We start from the raw sequence: 17,431 nt of genomic DNA on the forward strand, positions 1-17,431 counted from the left end.
CTATGTGCTTCTCTTTACTAATCAACCAGGAGACTGAATTAGTTTTTTAGAAAAGGCATTTATTCCAATGACATTGCAAGCACGGTAGTTAAAAAATATCTTCCCCCAAACCTGAAGTGTACTCTCCCACAAATACACACAGAATTCATGGACTCTACTAGATATATGTTAATATGCTGCTCGACTGTTTCCTTTCTAGAAATGGCTGCTGCTGGGTTGGATAAGTCAATTGACTTTGGGACTCTTCAGAGTCTAGTGTCTCTTCTGGATGGATTAATCCATTGAAATCCCTGGGTTCTGTCTTTGATGAAAGCTGCAGTCTTCACTTTTCCTGGCCACTAAATTGGCTGGATGTAACTTGGTTTTAGCAAGGGCAATGGCTTTTATTCTAGGATAAGAAGAAGTCTCTTTACTTTAACTCCCCTGGGGACTCTTCAGGTCTAAATTTTCTCACCTCCAGGAAGGAAGTAGAACCTCTCATGCTCAACAATAACTGGCTCAGAACAGGACTCTTTCAGTGAATGCCTCCATCTTTCCTTAGGGTAACCATTGAATTATACTTCTCAGATTTCTTTTGAATCTCATGAAGATGAGCATTCAGGAACAAAAGTATGGGGGCACTGTAACTTAACGACATTGCCTCAGCAGGCCTTTTCACATGGATTTGAGCTATTCAAGCCTCAGACACTCTTAAAATTGTGCAGTCTTTCTTCTACACCTGAAAGGGCTCCCCTTTCCATTTTAGTGTTCCTTCCAAGTTTCGCTGAAGTCCAAAAAGTTCACTAGTGCTTCTCCTTCCCAGTCCCCTCCTTGCTGGTCTTCCGTCTAGCTCTTGGTTCCTTGAGATCTGTTTACTGGTATGTTTCAAAACCCTCCACATGCCCAGAGCTCATTGGGTGTGGTTCCTGACGTCAGATGTGACTTTGGACCTTCTGGCCACCCTGCATTCAAGTAACCACTCAACCAGAGCCTGCTTCTTCATAGTCAACAAAATGGGAGGGAGAGGGATTACTTATTCATGGGATAATGAAATTCAAAGCAATAAGTGGCCTTTTACATAATTTTATCCACCCATCTATCCATCCATTCATCCACATACAGTTATTAAAATACTGGGTATAAAATGATGAAAGTGAAATAGTCACTGTCTTTAAGAACCTTTGTCTTCTGATGGGGAAGAAAACATGTATGCTTCTAAGTATATACAGGATTTATACACAGTGAATATAAGGGGGCAATGGGAAGGAGAGAGCTTTCAGCTGAGGTATCAGAAAAAGCTTCATGTAAAAGGTCTTTAGTTGAATCTCAAAGGAAACCAGGGATTCCAAGGGAATCACCATCATGGACATGAGAATAGAGTGCTTTCTAGAACTGGGGAATAGCCAATAAAAAGTCATAGAGACAGGAGATGATGGTGTGTGTGTGTGTGTGTGTGTGTGTGTGTGTGTGTGTGTGTGTGTGTACACGTACATACACATATGCATGCGCACATGTAGAACAGCAAGAATCTGATCAGTGTGGCTAGATCAAGGTTCAAAGAGGAGAGTAATTTGTAATTAAACTGGAAAGATAGAAAGCAACCAGTTTGTAAAAAGCTTTCAACACAAAGGAAGTTATATTTGACCCTGGAAACAATAGAAAGCCAAGGTAATTTGTAGAGTGAGGGGCAGGGTGTGACAGAATGTGATCTTTGCTTTAGGGAATTGACTTCAGTAACTGTGTGGTAGATGAATTGGCAAGGGAAGAAACTTGAGGCAGGGAGGCTATTGCAACAATACAGGTAATAAGAGTTGCAGTTCTGAACTAGGGCGGTAGTTAAGTGAGTGGATATGAGGACATACATTCAAGAAATGTAAAAAATAAGACAAAATTTGTAAAAAATCTAAAATGTTAGTATTATGAAATTGAGGAATCTAGAAAGAGATGGGAGGCTGGGATCTAAGTGTCTGAGAAGATGGTGTTATCTTTCATACTAATCGGGAAACTTCAAAGAGGCATGTAGAATTGGAATTTAGGAGAAACTAGGGTTGGGAAAAATCAGCATAGTCATAGTAATTGAATCAATGGATGCTGATAGGATCACTAAGTGAGGGAATGTAGAGAAAGTGGAGAAGAGGCCCTAGGACAGAGCTTTGGGGCCCATTTGTGTATGTTCTTCCTTTGTTGCTGAAGAAGACCATGCCATCAGAAATAATGACATGACTTGCACTTGACTTTGCTTTGAGTGAGGGAGGGCTGTGCAGATCACTTGCCTCACTTCTCCTCCAGAGCCATCTGAATCCAGTGACCAGACATTCATGAGGATGACTGGAGATGACCCAGGATGAGGCAATTGGGGTTAAGTGACTTGCCCAAGGTCACACAGCTAGTGAATGTCAAAGTCTCAGGACCTCCTGACTCCTGCACTGGTGCTCTATCCACTACACCACCTAGCTGCCCTGGTGTACGTTTACAGTTAGGAGGTATGATATGCATGATGAATCAGCAAAAGAGACCGAGAAGGAGCAGTCAGATAGGTAGGAGAGGACAACCAGGAGAGAACACTACCATAAGAACCCAGAGAGGAGAGAGTATTCATCAGGAGGGTCCAACTCTTTATTTTACAGATGAGGAAACTGAGGCCCAGGCAAATGAAGTGGCTTGCCAAAGGTTAAACAGTAACAGAGCTGGGATTTGAATCCAGGCTTGCTAATCACAAATAAAGTGTTCTTTCCACTGTATCACTAAGTCCAGGGAACTGACCTGGGCACCCCCTTTCCAGGGGTGGAGAGGGCTCAGAAAGGGAAGTGAGGGGGTCCTAAAGACAAATTACTCAGTAATTTTGCACAGGTTTGGTCTTGGTCAAAGATAAAAGTACCACTGCAGGCAGATGATCTTGTATTTATATATGTATGTGTATATATGTAATATATATATTCCTTTACTCCCCATCCCCTTTGGTCTTCTTGTTAGAGTTTTTTCAGTGGGGCCAACTCTAGTCACTTGTCATCTCTTGTACCTATCTTTGCCTCTCCTTCTCCCTTAGCAAATCTTGGTTTTGATCCATGTTTTTGAAAGAAGCCAGGAGGCCCTGTTTGACATGACATGAAGTAATTTATTGGAATTGGGAAGGGCCAAGGAAAAGGGGGAGGATAGGGTGGAATGACTTCCCTCAACTCTAATTATCTTCCTTTCTCAATCCTTACCTCTGTCAGGGGTTGGGCAGGGGCCAACATGACAGCCTTGGAGCAAGTATCGTACACCATCACTTGAGTTGAAGGAGAGGAAAAGGTAGGAATGAGAAGGTCCCAATGCAATGACCAGCAACCATTTAAGTGAAAGTAGAGTAAAGAGACACAATAATATGTTCTAAGTCACTAGGAATGATGCTTAGGCTACTGGAAGAGATGGAGATAACATTTGATGTTTCCCATCCCAAAGGCATGGCAGTCTCTGATGGTTTCTGGCCTAGGTAGTTCCTATTTGAGCCTACAGAGATAGGCTAACCATCACTTTCCTAATCAGCTCATTTCTGGCTTTACCTTTCTTTCCAAGATCTTGGTTTTACAAAGAAAATGTCAAAAAGCACCCTCAAATATACTGAACAGTCAATTTCAGACCTTTTGGTGGGAGCGGGAGCAACTTGAAAAGTTTGTGAAAAGCCTTGCAAATACCTTCACTCAATGCAGTGTGCGTGTGTGTGGTGTGTAAGAAAGTGGAAGATCATGTTCTGGAGGAGAACGCAAGAATCTGAGTGCCATGGAAATCCCAGAGCAAGGGCCTCTGTTCTCAGGCGATAGCAACAGAATGGGGGCAACAGGGCTGAGAAGCTGAATGTGCAAATGGGTCTAAATCAAATGCTTCTCTGTGTCCACCGAGTTTGGAATAGGACTGCACCCCCCACCCCCCCTTCCCTCCAGCTCTAGCCCTCGGTGGGCCTCCTGAGTCCCATCCGGTAAGCCATTTCTTAGGGGGAGATGAGGATTATTTACACATCTATAGATACAATAAACATACAAGCAATGATGGGAAAGGGGGCCCACTGGCGGAGGATTCGTCCCCACCGCCGTCCCAGTCAAGGGGTATCAGAGGAGGCAGCTGTTTTCGGACCCACGTCTGGTCCTCTCTCCATGTAGCTCCTGCGGACAGAAGGAGGCGAGGCCACCACCATCGGAAAGCAAATGGAGCACTTTACCTAGGCTGCCATCCCCCTGTTCCAGGTCCGTGTGAGTGTGAGTGTGTGTGTGTGTGCGTGTGTGTGTGCGTGTGTGTGTGTGTGCGTGTGTGTGCGCGCACATCTCCGGCACTTTAACCCGTTCCCATTCGCGTTCTCGTCGCCCCAGCGAAGCCTCTTGGTCAGCCTCCTGAAGAGCTTCAGCCACCTCCTGTCTTCCAGCAGCTCTGGGCAGAATGGGGGAGGGGAGGTACACAGGGTAAGGGGAGGAATCGGTCTCACCGTCTGACCCCCAGAAGCTCCAGGCTAAAGGGCTGACAGCCAGCGCCACCATCGCTAAGGGGAAAGTTCCCGTGTTCCGCGTGGAGGGCGCACGTGTGTGTATATGTGTGTGCGTGCGCGCGCGTGTACAGGATGGGGGCTGGTGTGTGTGTGTGTGTGTGTGTGTGTGTGTGTGTGTGCGTGTGTGTGCGTGTGTTTGCGCGCCCGCGCCCAGGGGTTACTCCCTTTACCTCTTTCCATTTACTCCCTCTGGATTACTGTTGGGACCCTAAAAACGAGGGCCCTTGGCCCGAAAGAAGAGGGTTAAATAAATGTGCTTTGGGTTAAACCAGTCATTCAGGCTGCGCTGCAAGAATAGCCCCTTTCATTGCCCTGCCCCCCACCTCCCGGGCCCCTTTATGTTCCGGAAGGTGGGTGGCTAGGTCACTCGGGGCTCAGCCTCCGGGCCTTTTAACCTCCAACTCAGGCATTCTCTGGGGGGTACCAAGGGATGTGTGTGGGGACCGAGAGTGCAGGCAGCAGGGGCTTTGAGAGAAAAATCCGCTGGAGGGAGCGGTTCAGTTGAAACGAGAGCTGGCAGGCTGAAGCTTGAGGCTGTTGGAGAGAGCTGGATCGCTGGTCAGTTTCCGGCTAAGGAGCTGGTCAGTTTCAGGAGGTGTGGGAAAAGCTGCCCGCTAGAAGGCAAGCGGAATCCGCTACAGAGCTCACCTTTGCCTCGCGGGCTCCTGCTCCTGCTGCAGCTCCGTGCTCGCCTCGACTCCCCTTCGCTTTTTCCCAGCGTCTCTCGCTCCGACTGGGATACCAGAGTATCTAGCCCTGTAGAAGAGAGCGAGAAGGTAGAAGAGAAAGAGGAGAGAGTAGAGGGGAGTGGGAGAGAGAGGTTTGAGTGAGAGATTGTGTGTGGGGGGAGGAGGGAGGGAGGGAAAGGGAAAGGGGGAGAGAGAGAGAGGGGAGAGAGAGAGAGAGAGAGAGAGAGAGAGAGAGAGAGAGAGAGAGAGAGAGAGAGAGAGAGAGAGAGAGAGAGAGACGCAGAGACACATACGGTCACTGGAATTCCATCAGAAAAAAAGTGAGGCGAGCAGGGCTTAGCGGGAGAAGATTTTTCTAATCCTTTCTTCGTCTTGGTGAGAAAGAAGCGACTCCACTCTCCTCTGACCGAAGCTCCTTTTGGATTGTTCCTTGGCTTTACCACCCGTTCTTCGATTTCTTTCAGTTTTTGCATTTTATTCAGACCCCCCAGCCTGTTCCATTCCTTCTTCTCCAACCTTGTGTTCTCACCCCCTTCCATTCCCTAGCCCCGTCCCTCTCATTTGGAAGGGCTCTGGAATAGTACTGGCTGTGACTCGCGCATCCCTGGAGAAGGGTTAAAGAGGCGTCTAACAAAAAGACTGGGATACCTTTTTAAAAAAAAAAATATTTTATTTCTTTTTGGGGAAGGGACCAGCGAGAGGCTCCCCGGCAGCCCTGCCTTTACTCCCCCTTCGACACCCCTTTCCTGCCAGAGGAGAGAATAGCAGGGACACAAAACCGTCATCTGGTGGAATATCTGGGATCACCGCATTGGATTTGGGACTCATTATTGCTGTTTGACTATTATTGTTACTGGTTGTTTTTTTTAAAGCCCAGGAGGGAAAGGGCAAAAACTGTTGGATTTATTTAACATGATCTTAGCAAACACCTTTTGCATCCTCTTCTTTTTGGGTGAGTAATCTCGGGCTGGGAGAGCTAGGTTCCTGGCCAGCGAGAGCCAGAGGGGCCAAGGTGGGGGTGGGGGTGGGGAGCAGCAAGCTTGGGGAGCGCGGGAGTGACCGAGAGTCCGAGCGAGCTGGGAGCGGGGCCGGGGACACTCGGGCCGATAGCCAGAGCTAGGCTGAGGGACGCGCGCCACGGCCCGGGGTCCGGGGAGAACTGGGGCAAGGAGGGCAGAACTAGGGAACTAGAAGAAACCTGGGGATTTGGACGGAGAGCTGGTATGGAGAGAGATGGACACGTAGAAGGAAGAAATTAAAAAAAAATTAAAAAGGACCCGTGCTCCTCCCTTTAAACGTTATCATTACAATCTCGAGACCAATTTATCCCCAAACAATGGCTTTTAATTGGGACAACTTTTTTTTTCTTTTTTAAACGCCTCGTCAGAACGGGAGTCTAGGCAGAGGACTGGGGAGTGGAACGTAGCGCAGAATCAAACCTGAATATAGATGCGGGAGGTGGAGGGGAGGGCATGGATTCCGAAGCGTATTCCAAAGCGGCTGGTTGCCTACCGTGGGAAAGCTCTGAATATCAAGGACCCTCCTGCTACAGATCTTGGGACCTGCCAATCAACCTTTAGAAAATAATCAGTCTCTTTCTGCTTCCAATCCCCTTCCTACAGATCGCCCTTTAAGACTTTGCAAGATATATCCTGGCCGACCACCTTGAAACCTCTTGCCCCCTAACCTTTTGACTTTTTTTTTTTTTTGATCTTTGCCTCCCGGGTTATGAGTACCAGGGAGGGGTCCGCTTGGGATGGGTGGGTGGGTGGGAATAAGCTGGAGTTGGAAACATCCCTTCCTAGCTCCTCGGTGAATCCGAATTGAGCCTTGGGGGGCCTGGTTGCTTCCCTGGTGGTAGCGAAGTGGGTGTGTAAAGTTTAGTTCCTTGGGAAGGAGGGCCCAAGTGGCTGGGAGCAGGGGGCAGTGATGGAAGTGGGAGGGGGAAGTTAATGTTGGACAGCGACAGAAGCCACTTTTGGATTTGTAACCCCATCTTGCTGGTTCTGGGGAAGCCTACTAGAATATGTGAGCCCCTTTGGCTGTTCTCCCTCTCCCTCTCCCCCGCCCCCATAGTCCCTCTTTCCTTTTGGGAACTGCAATTTCTCAGAAAAAGATAACAGAAAAGAGGGAGGGAGGGAAGAGTGCCCAGGGTGGGGGAGGGGAAGAAATGCATGCTGGCAAGGCCTTCCTTCAGTTTGCAGTGACCACTGAGGAGTGGTTCTTGACTAGTGGGAGTTCAAAACATGTGCGTATCTGTATCTAATTCTCTAGGTTCTCATCACACTGGCATTGTTAAAAGAAAAAAAAGTGAGCAAAAGCAACCTAGCCCATATAGGGTCCCAGTGTTTATGCCAAGGTGCCCCCTTGTGTTGGGGGTATCTGAGAGAGCATAGCATGTGAGGTACCTTTAGTTCTTTTGGACTGTGGTGCTCTCCTTCACCCAGAGAGGGCTGCACAACCAGGAAAGGAGATGTGGAGGGAGATATCAGGAGTGACCACATGAGATAGGGGCTTAGGACAGAGACAATAAGGACAAGAGCTCTCCCACCTGAGTAGGGAGAGGTGAGATTTTGCCTTGAGGAAGCCTGACTCTCCTGAGTTGCAGTGGCCCAACTCTAGTGTACTGCCAGTCAATTGTCTCCACTCTTTGACCCCTCCCAGCCCCACCCTGCTCCACCCTAGAGGCGGCTAACTGTTTTAAGAAATAATCCTTTATGGGGTTATAGGAGATGTACCTTGGCCTGGTATGGTTTTATCACTCCCTGCCTTGGGACATAGATAACCCATTGACTATTACTCATTCTTTTGGAGTTGAGGGGTGGTAGTGGTGATGGTGAGAAAAGAGAGTTGGGCAAGGATGCTCCTGTGTCTCTTTGCTCCTTTGCTAATCTTGCAGACTTTCTCTATAGAACCAGAAAGAATATGAAGGGGCTGAAGGGGCTTTTTTACAAACTTGACATTCTCTCGTTTTAGTGGTTTTAAGTCTTAGTCCTTTATGGCCCAGGAGAGTGTAGGAATAGGGTAATGAAAGAATTGGATTTCAGGAAAATTAGCTGGGGTTCCCCATCGCTGAAACACATTCATCATAAGCAATACTTATAGGCATTTGTGCTTTTCAGACAGGGGAAAGCTGACTGGGTCCCTTCAGTGACCTCCAGGGCACCTAAGGGAGCAAGATTTGACTTTAATACCAATATTGTAGTCTTTCTGAACTCAGATGGGGTAAATTTCTCCCTCTCTGAGAAAGAGGTACCGAGGTAGAGCTTTGAGTCAATGAATGTGTTGGACAAAGGTGCAAGATTCCTCCATCCTTTGCAGTTCCTTGGGGATGAAGATGAAAGGAATTATGAATGTTGGATGGGTCCTTGTGTGTTGAGTGGTGGGGAAAAGGAGTAAGGAGAGATGGGGAAAAGGGGAGATCGAATCAGAATCTGACATTCCCTTCTGATTTCTGCCTTTCATTTCTCTTCCCTTTCTGAAACCTTTTACTTTATTAAAGTAGGATTTGGGATGGGCAGGGAGGAGGCAATTCACATTGTAGGATGGTATTGAGAGGTCTGGGAGTGACACAGGGTATAGATCAAGCTAATTTCATAAGAGATTGGATTGATCCCCAGGAAACTTTGGTCCAGAACCACCATTAGATGATTTCTCTTTGAGTTAAGTCTTCCCAGAGTCAACTGCAAGTCATATCATCATCTTGATGTCATGGTCCTTTTAGAGAACCAAGGACAAATACCACAACAAGCCTGGAGCTTGAAGAGAAAGTAATCCCATTCTGACCCCTTTTTGGAAGGTCTGATGAAGAAGATTCTAACATGAGAATGTAGAGGGCTTGGTGAGGTGTGTTCTAAATAGCTTTAGTTTTGACTGGTGCCTCAACAAAGCAACTGGTGCCACTAACTGAGTGGCATTTATGTAGTGTTGGCCAAATATCTCAATGAAGAATGCACAGAATGACTGAAATAGGAAAGAAAGCCATCTGGGCAAGGCTGGTCAGAGGTCCCATTTGGGCTGGTATTTGGTTTTAGGGGGAAGGCATATCACTTCTTTGTGGAATCATCTCACTCATTCTTGGTCAGCTCCTGTTTAGTGGTCTATATGTTCCTTTCCTTGGACGATGTGAACTTTTTCCTATTCCAGAGTTTGGAGCTATTTCTGGAACCTCTTCTGTTCAGAGTTGGTGACTGAGAATCAATTGCGTCTGTATTTAGAAGTTGTCATCCTTGTTGGGTGTTAATAGGGTTCATCAAGGCAATTAGAAGGTGAAGAATGAGATGGTAGACAAAAGGTGGGTGAATGAAGGAGCAACTGGCATCTTTCAGAGATCATCACATTGATGCTCTATGACTATTTAACTGGACACCTAGTGGATAATCAAGGCCTTTGCAATAAACACCAAGGCCCAGAAGTCTGGCAAGAGTTGTCTTTTTGGTTTCTAGATACTTTTGCAGGGTTAGAATTGCTCTATTTTCCATACTCTGCAGATACTTTCCTATCCCTTAAGAGAAAAGTTTTCTGAGCACTGAATCTGCAAGGGTTCAGGAATATATCATTTAGGTCTCATGTTGGCAAAGAAGCTTCAGATTATAGTGAGGGACCCAACATTGGGTCAACTTGCCCTACCAAAGGGAGAGGTGAGAATTGGACCTTTATGCTGGTCATGGAAGTCCAAGAACTGAAGATTCTGTGGTTCAGCTGGCTAGCTGGATGGTTTGGCAGGGCTATGTCAGCTCAGCTGCTCCTAGACCCCCAAGACTGAATCACTTTCACAGGTACAGTCCTAGCAGTGTTCTAGAAACTGGGATAATGCTTCTGCTTGGAGCTAATGGGCAAATTTCCAGCGCTGATACTCCCTTCTGAGCTTCACAGAGCATTCATGATCCCATTCCCCTCAAAGACCCTAGGTTGAAACCTCTTCCCATCTCCATTCTTGTTTGGGGGATTTATCTTGGAGAGAGGAGTGCTCAGTGCATGTGAAAGAAACTTCTTTTGATCTATCATCTTTCCATCTGCTCATTCTACTCAGAAACCCCACTTTCTTTCTGTTCTACCTGGACCCTGGTCCATAGTCATTTGTATTAAGAGCTGGATTATTTTGGGTGGGAAGGAGGGAGTGGGTCCAAAGGCCAGGCAATCCACCTTTTTGCCTCTAGGTGCCGCTGTCTCCTTGCTGAAGCACCCCCTAAGCAGGGCCGCAGTGGGAAGAAAGAACCGATGTGGGTGGGGAAGGTGGAATTCACCGGGAAATCAGTTTTACTTCTGGTGGGTTTTGATGGGAAATTCAAATGCGCTTTAAAGGGTTTTCCCTGAGAATTCTTCCCTGGCCCCTGAGTTTGGGCCTTGGAACAGGGGTGGGCTGGGGGACCAGACTAGGGCTGGAGTGAGTAATTCTGCAGAGAACAGGGCTGAGCAGAGGGAAAAGGGCTGGAGTTTATCACTTAACGGGTGTGTGTGCATGCGCGTGTGTGTATGTGACTGTTCCCATGTGGTTTTTTTTCCCAGTCCTGGTGAGACTTGGGAGTCTTGTAATCCAAAGGAAGATGATTTGGCCCCTTTGATGATGAGAGTCCAAAAAGAAGTCCCTTTCCTTACTTCCAGACTCTGATTTTATAGAAAGCTGGGTCTTTTGTATTTGATTTACTGCTAAGGCCATTTAGAGAGGGGGGAGAGGGCAAGGAGGTGGAGATAGAGAGGGGGAGAGAATGGGAGGGAGAGAAAGAGATGGAGAGAGAGGAAAAGAGAGAAGGGGAGAGAATGAGAGGGAGATAGAGGAATGAGAGAGAAAAAGATGGAGAGAGAGGGAAAGGGAGGGGAAGGAGGTAAAGATAGAGAGGGGGAGGGAGAAAGATGGAGAGGGAATGAGAGGGGGAGAAGGGAAGCAGGAGGAGATAGAGAAGGGGAGAAAATGGGAGGGAGATAAAGGAGTGAGAGAGAAAGAAATGGAGAGAGGGGAAGGAGATGTAGATAGAGAGGGGGAGAGAATGGGAGGGAGATAAAGGAGTGAGAGAGAAAGAGATGGAGAGAGAGGGAAAAAGAGGGGGAGAGAATGAGAGGGAGATAAAGAAGTAAGAGAGAAAGAGATGGAGAGAGGGAAAGAGAGAGGGGAAGGAGATGTAGATAGAGGGGGAAGGAGATGTAGATAGAGGGGGGGAGAGAATGGGAGGGAGATAAAGGAGTGAGAGAGAAAGATGGAGAGAGGGAAAGAGAGAAGGGAAGGAGGTGTAGATAGAAGGGGAGAATGGGAGGGAGAGGAAAAAAGGAGGGAGAAAGATAGAGAGAGAGGAAAGAGAGAAAGGGGAGAGAGGGAGAGGGAGAAGGAGAGAGAGAAAGAGAGAGGGAGAGAGAGACACACACACACACACACACATATATATATATATAGAGAGAGAGAGAGAGAGAGAAAGAGAGAGAGAGAGTTGAAAGAGAAGAGAAGGAGGAGGGTGAGAGTGAGAACAGGAACACTAAAAGGAAAATTCTTTCCCAGTTGGTTTATGTATAATAAGATCAGAAAGAAATCAGAAAGAAAAAGAAACTTGGAGAGAATGGAGAAAGGCCAAACAAGAGGGGAATGTGGGGGAGGGGTGCCAATTTTCTAATGGAGTACAGTAGTGAAGCAGTAAATGGATGAAGAGGGTATCTTGGGAAGGCCCGGTGGAGGGGATCATGGTAGGATTAGGAAAATAAATTATTTCTAGGCCTAAAATAAGGGGAACTAGAGAGATGTGATTTGAGCTTTATCTTACATCAGGGCAGCCCTCAGATCCTGGGTCTTCTGTCCATCTACTTCTGTAGCTCTAAGTTCCCCAGGATTATATCGTAACCTGGTGGTTGAATATTAGCTGGACTGAAGATCTACTGGAGCAAAGCAGTCAGAACCTCCCTCTTCTAGTCCAGGGAAGTCCTATAGTTTCCAGCTTTTCTATTATTAAAGCCATGAATGAACTCTCTGGACTCCCGTAAAGGACTTGGCCTCAGCTTACAGCTCAGGACCCAGGGGGAGACCTTCTCTCTTAACATTTTTTTTTTGTCTTGTACTAAAACATCACCTTGATGTGGGTGCTGTTTTAGTAGTGTGATGTCAAAAGGCCTGGGTTCAACTCTCACCTTGTTTGTTGCTTTGTCCATTGGCAAGTCATTTCATTTCTCTGAGAGTCAGTTTTCTTATCTGTAAAATGGAGGACAATAACTGCAGTGATATAGGATTGTTTTGAGTAAACTGCCTGGACTCTATCCTAGCAAGGGTTGTTTTTAGCCATCTGTCTTCCCATCTCTCATGTGAGCTCCATGAAGCAGGAGCCCTGTCTTAGGGAAGACTTACAGCTCTTCTAGTACCTGATACAGTTTTTTGCACACAGTAGTTGTTTAATAAATGTTTGTGAAAATAAGCAAACTGGCAAAAGAGCAAGGGACCAAGCACCATGGTGTAGCTGAACTAGTCTGAGAGGTCTTGTATTTCTCTTTGGGTTTTGGGTGAGAGCTAGGCTGCTGAATTTATGACTCCTGAATCTTCTTCAGCATTAGATAATGAGTATGCTGAATCTCTGAGTTTTTTCTTTTTCTTTTTCCCTAGTTTTTCTAATGATTCTTTGTTGAGGCTAAGGAGAGGCAGAGCCAAGAAAGTCTCAGTGTGCCTCACCTTTTCTTCCTGTAAAATGAGTGTGAAATCCCTGGTAGGGCCCAAGATCACCTCCCTAGACCTGTTCTCTTGGTCGCTGGTCTTGGCTGCTATCATTCATACCTCTCTTCCCTCCCCTCCCACCCCCACCCCACTTCCCAGACGAGTCCCTGCGCTCCCTGGCCAGCCCCTCCTCCCTGCAGGGCTCAGAGCTCCACGGCTGGCGGCCCCCCGTAGACTGTGTCCGGGCAAATGAGTTATGTGCAGCTGAGTCCAACTGTAGCTCCAGGTACCGCACTCTGCGGCAGTGCCTGGCTGGCCGGGACCGGAACACCATGCTCGCCAACAAGGAGTGCCAGGCTGCCCTGGAAGTACTACAGGAAAGTCCCTTGTATGATTGCCGGTGCAAGCGGGGCATGAAGAAAGAGCTGCAGTGTTTACAGATCTATTGGAGCATCCACTTGGGGCTTACAGAGGGTAAGTAAAAGAGGTGGGCTGAAAGTGGGTGTGGAGGGCCTGGGGAATGGCTGACAGAGCCATGGGGAACGCCCAGAGGCCTGGGCCTTGGGTGTGTGTGTGTAAGGAATGGGCCAATAGATTGGAAAGGCTGGTGCTTATTAACAGTCTCGGCACCTTTATAAAGCCCTGAAAGGTGGGAAGTGTAAATGCTGTTGTCCCCATCTTGGGTAGGAGATTGAGGCTGGGGCGTGGGGAGGTTTAGTGAACTGCTCAAGGATACCCAGTCAGCCAATAAGTAGTAAGGCCTGGATTTGAACCTGTGCGTTCTGATCCTAAGACCAGGAATCCTCCCACTACATTCACTTAGCAGTGTGAATGCAGAGGGGTAGCCCGTGCTTGATTCTTAAGATAGTTAGCAGAGGAATCAAAGATAAGAAATAGAGAGAGGTCAGGGATGTTGGGAAGAGGAGAAAGGCAAAGAGGCTGGAGAAAAGTCAGAAGATCTATAAGCGCCAAGACACATTTCTCTCTCATACACAGAAATAATGGATGGTGATGGGAAGGTTAGGCAATGGGGCAGAGATGGAGGGTGAGGCCCCTCACCACAAATGGAATCAGTAGGTGGTCTTCAGATTGACACTCTAAAGAAATACAGTTGTGAATAAGGGAAACATTCCTCTGGATGACCCAATCAGGAAATCTACTCTTGGAGATAGATTGATCAATAAATGGGTGGATGGATGGATGGATGGATGGAGAGATAAAACATTTATTAAATTCTTACCATGTGTGCCAAGAATTGTGCTAGTTTTGGGGAAAGAAATATAAGCAAGTCAAGGAGCTTATATATTCTAATGGGGGAAGACAAAATATAAAGAGAAATTGGAAAAGGGTGTGGGAGAAACAGCTAGACCATAGCCTGATTCCAAGGAAGGTGACAGAGGCTCACCTATCAGAGCTGAGGGGTTAAGGAAGGAGGTTAAGATGGAGGAGAGATTAAAATAGTGGCGCAAACACACTGTTGTCACTGAGAAATTCTCCTGCTCTCAATAGGTCCCTTCTTTGGACAATTCTTCCTGTTTAGTTATTATCCTGGCTTCAAAGCTAGGCGTGTTTGGTGGCAGCTCCAAGTACTTGAATTATTCACCTGAGTACTGCACTATCAGTAGGAACTATGACCTCACTTGGGTAAGCCAGTCCTGGACACCCTCCTTGTCTACAACGTTAGCCTGACTCCCAAACCCAAGCTGGCACCTCTCCCTTGCTAGGTCTCCTTTTGGAGGGGGAGAGGGGCTGGGCAGGGGGAAGCCTTAGAATCCTGGGGGATTCATCCAAAGTCCCACTCAGGCCAAACCGACCACTCAGGACCCAGTTGGAAAACATAGGTTGAATCTACCATAAAAAAAGAAATCAGGGTATGTAGTTGAAAATGACAGCGTAACACTACAAAATAGGCTAGCTTTGTTTTGTAATCAACTCCAGGTTTTGCCATATGAGGATCATTTGCAGGAAACAGAGATGTTTAATCCATGGGTGTGGAAGCTTCCTGGGGCTTTCCTATGAGAGGATGAACAGCAGTGGGGAAAAGAGGAAGAGAGTGGGTTAGAGGAAGAGGGAAGTGAACTATTTCAGCTATCCAGAAATGGTAAAGGGCAGCCTTTGGCAGAGGGTAGCTTCTTCCTCCTAAGAAATCTTTGTTCAGAATTCTTGGAAGGACCCCTTAGAGGCCCACAAGTGCAATTTCCTTTTGATTTACTTAGGATCACACAGTAAGTGACTTCTCCAGCAAGGGTCACAAACGACTAATTAGTGGCTGAGGCAGGATTTGAACTCAGAGCTTCTACATCCCTTAGCTGCCTGGATGAGACGACCTCTGAGATGCCTTCCGCTTCATCATCCTCAGCTCTGGAAGACATCCCCAGGTAGCAATGAGGAAAAAGGAGGAGAGACCTACCATAGACATTTTGCATCTTATTCCCCAGAAAAAGTGGAACCACCCAAGGCCAAAGACATTGACTTAATGCCTCATGTAAAATCAACATTATTGATTTAATAAGCTTACCTATCTGCTTTCTCTTGGAAACTTTCAGTTCTGTTTTAAGTTATATTGAAAACATAGGGGGAGGGGAGTGAGACTGGGTGTTGCAGAGGGGAGACAACATAGAAGGTCTACCTTAAGTGGTCTTCTCAGTTACTAGTAACAACTAACCACTAGAGGGGAAGTTAGGTGGTGCAGTGGATAGAGCACCTGGCCTTGGAATCAGGAAGACTCATCTTCCTGAGTTCAAATTCAGCCTCAGACACTTACTAGCTATGTGACTGTGAGCAAGGCACTTAACCCTGTTTGCCTCAGTTTCCTTATCTGTAAAGTGAGCTGGAGAAGAAAATGGCAAACCAGTATCTTTGCCAAGAAAACTCCCAAAAGGGTCACACATGACTGAATGACAACAATAATCTCTAAAGAAGAAACAGAAAATTCATGGGCTAGAAATAAAAGTGCTGTAGTCTGCTTTCAGTGGCCCTAAGAGGTCCTAACTAACCTCACGTACCTCTATACTACCTCATAAGATAGTAATGGGGCAGCTGAAGGGATTTTTAGTTTGAAGAAGACTTGCATGGAGGGTGGGAGGGGGAGGAGACAGGGTTAGCTGGCATTAACTATTTGAAGGGATATCTTGTGGAAGAGGGATTGGCCTTGTCCACCAACCTTGGCTAGAAGTGGTAGAGGTAGAATTAGCCTTGATAAGAGGAACTTCCCAACAATTCAAGGTATCCAGAAGTGGAGTGGGCTACCCTGGGAAATAGCGAGTGCCCCACTCACCCCAGGTCTTTAAGCAGAGGATGAATGACCACTGATTGGATTATGTGACAGATGAAATTCTTTGTTAGGTATGGCATTTATAAGATGGCCATTGAGGTCCCATCATACTCTGAAATTCTTTGATTCTAATAAGTTATACAGCTAAGCAATACCCTACATTTATACTATATAGAACTCAATGCTTTTTTAAAAAATGTAATTATCTTGTTTTCAGTTTTCAACAGTCATTTCCATAAATTTAAATTTTCTTCCTCTTTCTCCCCCATCTCTCCCCAAGATGGCATGCAATCTTATATGGGTTCTACACATACATTCTTAAACACATTTTCACATTAGTCATGTTGCATAGAAGAAATAAAATGAATGGGAGAAACCATGGATCTCAATGCTTTTGAAAGGGCTTTTACATCCATCATCTCAGGAGCTCTTGATTGCAGATACCTCTTTTCTGGATAGAAGGCCTAGACATAAATTTTTATTCCTCCTATCTTCATAGAATGTAAAACCGTCAGGTGATACAGTGGGTACAGTGGAACCTGGAGTCAGGAAGACCTAATTTACCATACAGCCTCATACACGTCCTAGCTGTGTGACCTTGGACAAGTCACTTAACTTCTGCCTGCTTCAATTTCCTCATCCATAAAATGGGGATAATAATGGTGCTTACCTCCCAAAGTTGTTGCAAGAATCAAAAGAAATAATATTTGTAAAGTACTTCATAACCCTTAAAGTGCTATGTAAATGCTAGCTGCTGCTGCTGTTACTGTTATGCAAAGGAGTCTAATTCTCTAATGCTACCAAGCAGGAAATTGAAGCTTAGAGTAGGTCCAAGCTCATAGAGTTATGGGTAGAGTTAGAATTCAAATCTGTCTCTTCTGACCCCAAATTCAATGTTTTTTTCCATTATGTGACCATTCTCCAGGAGCCTCCTAAAACTTAGATTTACTAGGATTCCTAGAGCACAGCACCAGTTGTTCAAAAATTATCTGCGATGAGATTTTTCCTCCATAATCCTTTTAGGAAGGACAGGCACATCCTTGTCTCCTCTTGTCTGTCTCTCTCAGTTTTTTCCTCCCTCCTCCTTGGAACAGGGCTGCTTTCTTAAAGCCACAAGAAAGTCCTCTTCTGGGCCCTGGGTCAGGGATCATTCACACACTCAAGGCTGGCCATGGAAAGCCGGGAGTCTTTGAATGGAAGATAATTTTTCTGTGAGCGGCAAGGTCCACCTGGGAGTTAATTATCCTTGGACCTCCTGAGGGGAAGTCCCAGTGACTCCTCTATGCCTCTTAATAGCTCTGCTTAACAAACCTTGCTGGGGTTTGGGGCAGAGGGATGGGGAAGAATTG

General features: G+C 46.4%; 1 protein-coding gene across 2 annotated transcripts in view; it reads left to right on the plus strand.

Moving 5' to 3' along the window:
* Positions 1-4,962: 4,962 nt before the first annotated feature.
* Positions 4,963-17,431, plus strand: part of GFRA2 (GDNF family receptor alpha 2) — a 97,328-nt gene continuing 84,859 nt past the window's right edge. For both annotated transcript variants that reach the window (XM_072634956.1, XM_072634957.1), the window contains exons 1-2: positions 4,963-6,136; positions 12,968-13,282. In XM_072634956.1, coding sequence (XP_072491057.1) covers positions 6,097-6,136; positions 12,968-13,282 — 355 coding nt within the window. In that variant the 5' untranslated portion in view covers positions 4,963-6,096. The remainder of the gene's footprint in view (positions 6,137-12,967; positions 13,283-17,431) is intronic.

Source organism: Notamacropus eugenii, chromosome 1 (assembly GCF_028372415.1).
Source record: "Notamacropus eugenii isolate mMacEug1 chromosome 1, mMacEug1.pri_v2, whole genome shotgun sequence".
NCBI lineage: Eukaryota > Metazoa > Chordata > Mammalia > Diprotodontia > Macropodidae > Notamacropus > Notamacropus eugenii.